The 5817-nt window shown below is 35.2% G+C and overlaps 2 protein-coding genes across 2 annotated transcripts; one reads left to right on the top strand and one right to left on the bottom strand.

Moving 5' to 3' along the window:
- Nucleotides 1-495: 495 nt before the first annotated feature.
- LOC113318157 lies at nt 496-1228 on the bottom strand. Its single transcript, XM_026566286.1, has one exon. It carries the CDS (start codon nt 1120-1122, stop codon nt 646-648), a length of 477 nt encoding a protein of 158 aa, XP_026422071.1. The 5' UTR covers nt 1123-1228; the 3' UTR covers nt 496-645.
- A 3405-nt stretch (nt 1229-4633) lies between these two features.
- LOC113271434 lies at nt 4634-5335 on the top strand. Its single transcript, XM_026521297.1, has one exon. The coding sequence runs from the start codon at nt 4634-4636 to the stop codon at nt 5333-5335; it is 702 nt and encodes a 233-aa protein (XP_026377082.1).
- The last annotated feature ends 482 nt before the right edge of the window (nt 5336-5817 follow it).

The raw sequence follows: 5817 nt of genomic DNA on the forward strand, positions 1-5817 counted from the left end.
ACCATGTCCTTCCTAGATGAATAATTAACGAAAAATGGGTCATTTGTTCAAATATTTTTAAATCACGGTTCAAATGGACGAGTAAAAAATAATTTGAGTGAAATGGCCAAAAAGAAAAATAATAAGGATGAAATTGGTTTCATCCTAGCTTAAATTTAAAAAATAGCAATGACGAAACTGGATACATCTTGTATAAATTAAAAATAAGAAAAAATATTTAAAAATGGGCACGATGAAACCGGTTACATCCTGCCTATTTTTACATTTTTGTCCATTTAAACAGTATCAAAATCTAACTGTCTGTTTCACCCAGAAATTATTGATTTTGATATTTTAACCAATTTTGTGAATAATTAATGACCCAAAGGCCTGTCGATTTCAAACCGAGCTGCGTGCTCGTCGCCCAAACTCTATCGCCTAACATGTAAACCAATTGACTGAACTTGGGCGACGATAAGAAGTCAAAGATTATTTCACAGTTTGTGCCAAATTGAATGACACGGAATTATTGAATTTTCTTTTCCATTATAATAACGCTTACATTAAGAAATAATCAAGAACTTCAAATTAAAATAAAACAGAAGCTTAATTAATCTGAAAACACTAATAATACAGACCCAGTGATCAATTTCTTTCTTGAATTTATCATGCTTTGACTTCTTCGATCTTCTTCTCTTCTTCAACCTTCTTCTCTTCTTCTTCAATCTCAAAAGCGGACACAGGAAAAGATCTACCAAGTCCAGAAGGAGTTTTAAAAGTGATCTTCCCACTACTAGGATCATCAATAGAGATCTCAGAAAGACTCACCCAGATCAAAATCTCTTTACTCTTGACACCAGTCAATTTCTTCATCTTGTAGTTCTCAACAAATGCTGTTACTTCAGCACCATATGAAACAGATTTTCCAATACTCTTAAAGTAATGAGTTTTCTGCTTCTTCTGTCTTAACCAAACAAACCCAGAGCTTCTATTGTAACCAACCTCTGTTAAATCATCTAATGGTAATAAACCCTTTGGTAGTGAAATCTCACCTAGTAGTTGAAGAGACTTTGCCTTGCAGATTTCATCTCCAGTGTATACCTCTGCGTTTTCCCTGTGAGTCTCAATCATCTGAGAAGTCATTTTTATTGAGTTTTTCAAAACAGAGGATTATGAAATAATTGAGTTTTTCAGAAACAGAGGATTGAAGGAAGGGTGTTTGGCTTTTTGTCTGTGTGATTGGGGAAGAAAGGAAATTAATTTATAGATAGTGGATTAATGAAGTTACGATAATAACCTTTGGAGGAGATTTTGATAACTTCAAGGTGAAAGGATAAGTAATCAACACGTGTATGACGAACAGTAGGAAGTTGGAACAAGGGGTGTCGGTCCGCCTAAAACTTCCCAACCAGAAAGCTATTAAATGAGTTTGGTAGTCGGTTTTGAGTTAACGACAAATATAGATTAGCTTCTTTTTGACTCATGGTGATGCAATTTTATATGCTCTTTCAGGTAATTGTTTGTTGGAGGGCAAGGGTCAAAGCTGAGATGGAACATTGATACATGACATGACCAAAAGTGTAGCAAATAATTTTGTGACGATTGCAAAGACCAGTATATTCAGCCTACGTGCTAGATCGGACGTCGATTTTTGCTTCATGGAACACCAAAAAAATTAAGTTATGACCCACATAAAGAGCCATGCCGCTAGTGGATCTTCTATTGACTAAATTTCCACCACAATCTTCATCAGAGTAAACCTGCAATGGAAAGCAGTAGATATCCTGAATTGGAGACCACGAGTAATTGTATTATTGGAATATTTTAAAATCCTCTTAACGAAAACCCAATTCTCAACTCAAATGATTTTTCGTAGTCTAACAAGATTTACTCACTGCAAAGATATGTCTGGTATGGTGATAGTAAGATACTGCAAAGATATCATCTATATATATGAAAAAATACAAAGAATATAGGAAGATGATACCTTGTAAAACAAATAAGTATCTGTTTTAGAAGATTGAAAACCTTGAGAACCAAGAAAAGTACTTAGTGTCTTAGTCTCGCAAACTAAGATTTGGGTGCATGTTTGAAACCATAGAGAGACTTCTTAAAAACACAACCATGATGAGAAAATTCTTTATCGACACATTCAGGGGGTTGTTGCATATACACTTTCTCAAAAAGAAACCCATGAAAAAAAGCATTCTTCACGTCAAGTTGTCAAATGGACCATCTTCTCAAAAGAGCAATAACAATCATAATCCTAATTGTAGTGTGTTTAACCACAAGACTAAATGTATCTTGATAATCAATATCTCAACTTGATTGAAACCTTTGGACACCAATCTAGCCTTGCACCTCTCAAAAGATCCATTAACATTCTTTTTGACCCTAAACACCCACTTGTAGCCAATCACATTCATACCATGGGAAATGGAACATAAACCCAAGAATCATTTTGATGAAGAGCATCAATTTATTCACACATAGGCTCTCTCCAGACTTGAATTTTATTGTCCTCGGCGAATGTAGTAGTAGTTACGGACTCGGCAGAAATAGTTATGAAGGCTTTGGGTTTGAATATACCATTCATACTCCTTGTAATCATGTTGTGATTAAAAATATGAGGTGGTAGAGGTGTGGCTTCAAATGTATCAGGATTGACAGGTTGAACATAAAGGTCATTCACAAGAGCATTATTATCATTTTGAGGTGGTGTTGCAGGAAGGGTATGTTGATTGGGTACAAGAATAAACTCTGGTGATAGAGGTAGTGCATGTGGTAAAAGAGGAACATGAAGAGGGGGAGGTAGTATTAGTGCCGATGTAGAAGGTGAAGTGAAAGAAATAGAGGGAGCAGATGGAATGGGTAGTGATGCATGTGTAAAGATGAACTTGTAAGGAAAATCATGCTCATCAAAAGTTAGTTTTATATAAATAATGAGTTTATTGGTAGAAGGGTTAATACATCTATAACACTTATGCATATCACTATAGCCAAGAAAAATACACTTGATTGACATGTTTTCCATCTTGTGCTTATTGTAAGGCCTGATACAGGGATACCAAGCACACCCAAAAATATTCAAGAATTAATAATCTAAAAACATAAAAGACAACTACTACAATGGTGTATAATGATCCAAACCGGAGTAGGTATCCTTTTGATGACATAATTTGTTTTTTCAAAGGCATAAAAACAATAGGAAGTATGAAGAGAAACATGATTCAACAAAGATAAAACTGTTTCAACTATAAGCCTATATTTCCTCTCAGCCCTGCCATTCTTCTCATGAATTTGTGGATAGGAAACTCTATGTAGAACACCACAGAAGTAAGAAATGATGAAACATTCATATAGTCACCTTCCGAATCAGTTTGGATTTCTTATTAAAGTAAGTCTCAACATGGAATTTGAATTTTTGGAATGTAGAAACAATTATGATTTATTAAAAATAGGATACAACCAAGTTGTAATTGTCAATGGAACTAACATATTACCTAAAGTCATTGACAGGACATACAGGGGAACACCAAATATCAAAATAAATGAGGTCCAAACCTATATAGCATTATTCACTGAAGTACTAAAAGGTAAGGCATGTAACTTGGAAAACTAACAATCACTACATATTTTAGGACACAAATACTGTAAAATATAAGAGTCTACCACTCACATGACATATCTTAGAGTCCTATAAGCAGGGTGACCAAGCCTGCTATACCAATCTGCAGACGAGGTAACTTGACTAACAAAAGCTTGATTGAAGGAAGAAGAATTAAAGTTAAGGTCATAAATTCCATTCTTAACACTGCCTTTAAGTATCTCCTTGTGAGAATGAAGTTCCTTCACACGAAAATGAGTTGGATGAAACTCAAAATAACAATTGTTATCTTTAGTAAATTGAAGTACTGAAAGTAGAGTACTATAAATAGGAGAGGTACATGTAACACAATGTTCGAATGAAAATTAGAGTTACCAGAGAAAATTATAGAAAAACTAATGTTGTTAATAGACAAACATGCACCACTGCCAACTTTGACTTTGTCACTGGCTTGATATTCAGAATGCATAATCAAATTACTCATCTCATTAGTGACATGATGCGTAGCACCAGAATCAAGAATCCAAATATCCGATGCAGTGCAAGAAGGTGGAAAATCTTCATTATAAACATCATAAACCTCAGGATCTAGAATTCGATGCTCTTTATAGGAATCATCTAAGTAAACATGATATGCTTGAGGATAGTTAGAATAACTCCTGCTGAATCGATAATGACATTCAAGAGAAGTTTGACTAGATCTAATACAAATTTGGCAAATAAGAGAGGATTCTAGAAATAAATTAGAATGCCTATCACCATATCCACCACCAAAACCTACACTATCAGATCTTCCACTACAAAAACCACCTCGAAAAACTCCACGAGGACCGAAAGAAGGAAAGATCCAACCACCACCATGATCTCGAAAAGGATAACCACCAGAAGGATTACCATTATGCCAATCAATAGAATCTCTAAAAGTTTGTGAATTATGAGATGAACTTGCACTAGAATAATCTAAAGAGTTAGGTGTTGGTGGATTAGATGTTGAGTGAACAACATTAGAATAAGTTGTACTTATGCCATATGAGGAATCACTAATCTATGATTTGTGGAATCAAGCCTGGGATTGTTCTTGATGAAACAAACTATGATTTGTGGTCACAAATCATGGAGATGCATATTGCTGAAAAAGAAAAAACCTCCTTTTTTATGGGAAGGACAAGAAAACCTACCGAGGAAGATCCAAGATATGAGAAGTGGCACACAGATAATCAAAAAGTCAAGAGATGGTTATTGATGTCTATGTTACCTGAAATCATGAAGAGATATATTCGGTTACCTACTGCTAGAGAGATTTGGGATGCATTATCTAAAGCCTTTTATAATGGAGATGATGAGATGCAGGTATTTATTCTAAATCGACGAGCGTTTTTGGCAAAACAAAATGGCAGAGCACTCTCAATTTATTATGGAGAACTAACTGAAATATTTGGAGATTTGGATCATCGTGACAAGGTAGTTGTGGAGAATTCTAATGATATTGAAGCCTATCAAAAATCAATTCAGCGCCTAAGGGTGCATATATTCCTTGCTGGATTAGATGAAAGTTTTGAACAGATCCGTGGTGAAATCTTGAGAAAGGATCCTATTCCTGAATTGGAATCATGTTATGCACTCGTTCGTCGTGAATCTGTTCGACGTACAACGATGACAAAAGAATCGGAAGAAGTTGAACCTGCTGCTATGGCAACTCGAAATCGGTACAATCAAAAAGGGTCTTTTCAGAGATACTCAAAGACTTAGGTGGACAAGTAATCACTTAAGTGTACACACTGTAATCAATCTGGACATACAATTGACATGTGTTTCGAGTTGGTTGGATATCGAGATTGGTGGGATCAACATCTGGAGAGGAAAAAGGAGACAAAGAAAAATTCTGGTGCTCCAGTGGCTTCAACAAAGAAAGGAAAGGATTCCATGGTAATATCTGCATCAGTAGCAAGGACAGGTAACGATGGTAAGTTTTTAAATGTTTCTTCACTTGTTTCGAATAATTCATGGATAGTTGATTCCGGTGCCACGAACCATATGATATGTGATTCTAAACAAATCTCACCCCTAAACAATCCTTACAAAAAACAGTCTCTACTGCAAATGGCTCACAAGCTCCAATTACTGGTGAACGGTCAATATCTCTCACTGAAACTTTAAACTTAGATTCTGTCTTAGTAGTTCCTACATTAGACTGTAATCTCCTATCAGTTTCCCAAATAACTAATACTCTA

This window comes from Papaver somniferum, chromosome 1, assembly GCF_003573695.1.
Source record: "Papaver somniferum cultivar HN1 chromosome 1, ASM357369v1, whole genome shotgun sequence".
Lineage (NCBI taxonomy): Eukaryota > Viridiplantae > Streptophyta > Magnoliopsida > Ranunculales > Papaveraceae > Papaver > Papaver somniferum.

Coding starts and splice junctions, on each gene's coding strand:
- LOC113318157 (XM_026566286.1), bottom strand. CDS start 1,122: ATGACTTCTCAGATGATTGAGACTCACAGGGAAAACGCAGAGGTATAC.
- LOC113271434 (XM_026521297.1), top strand. CDS start 4,634: ATGATTTGTGGAATCAAGCCTGGGATTGTTCTTGATGAAACAAACTAT.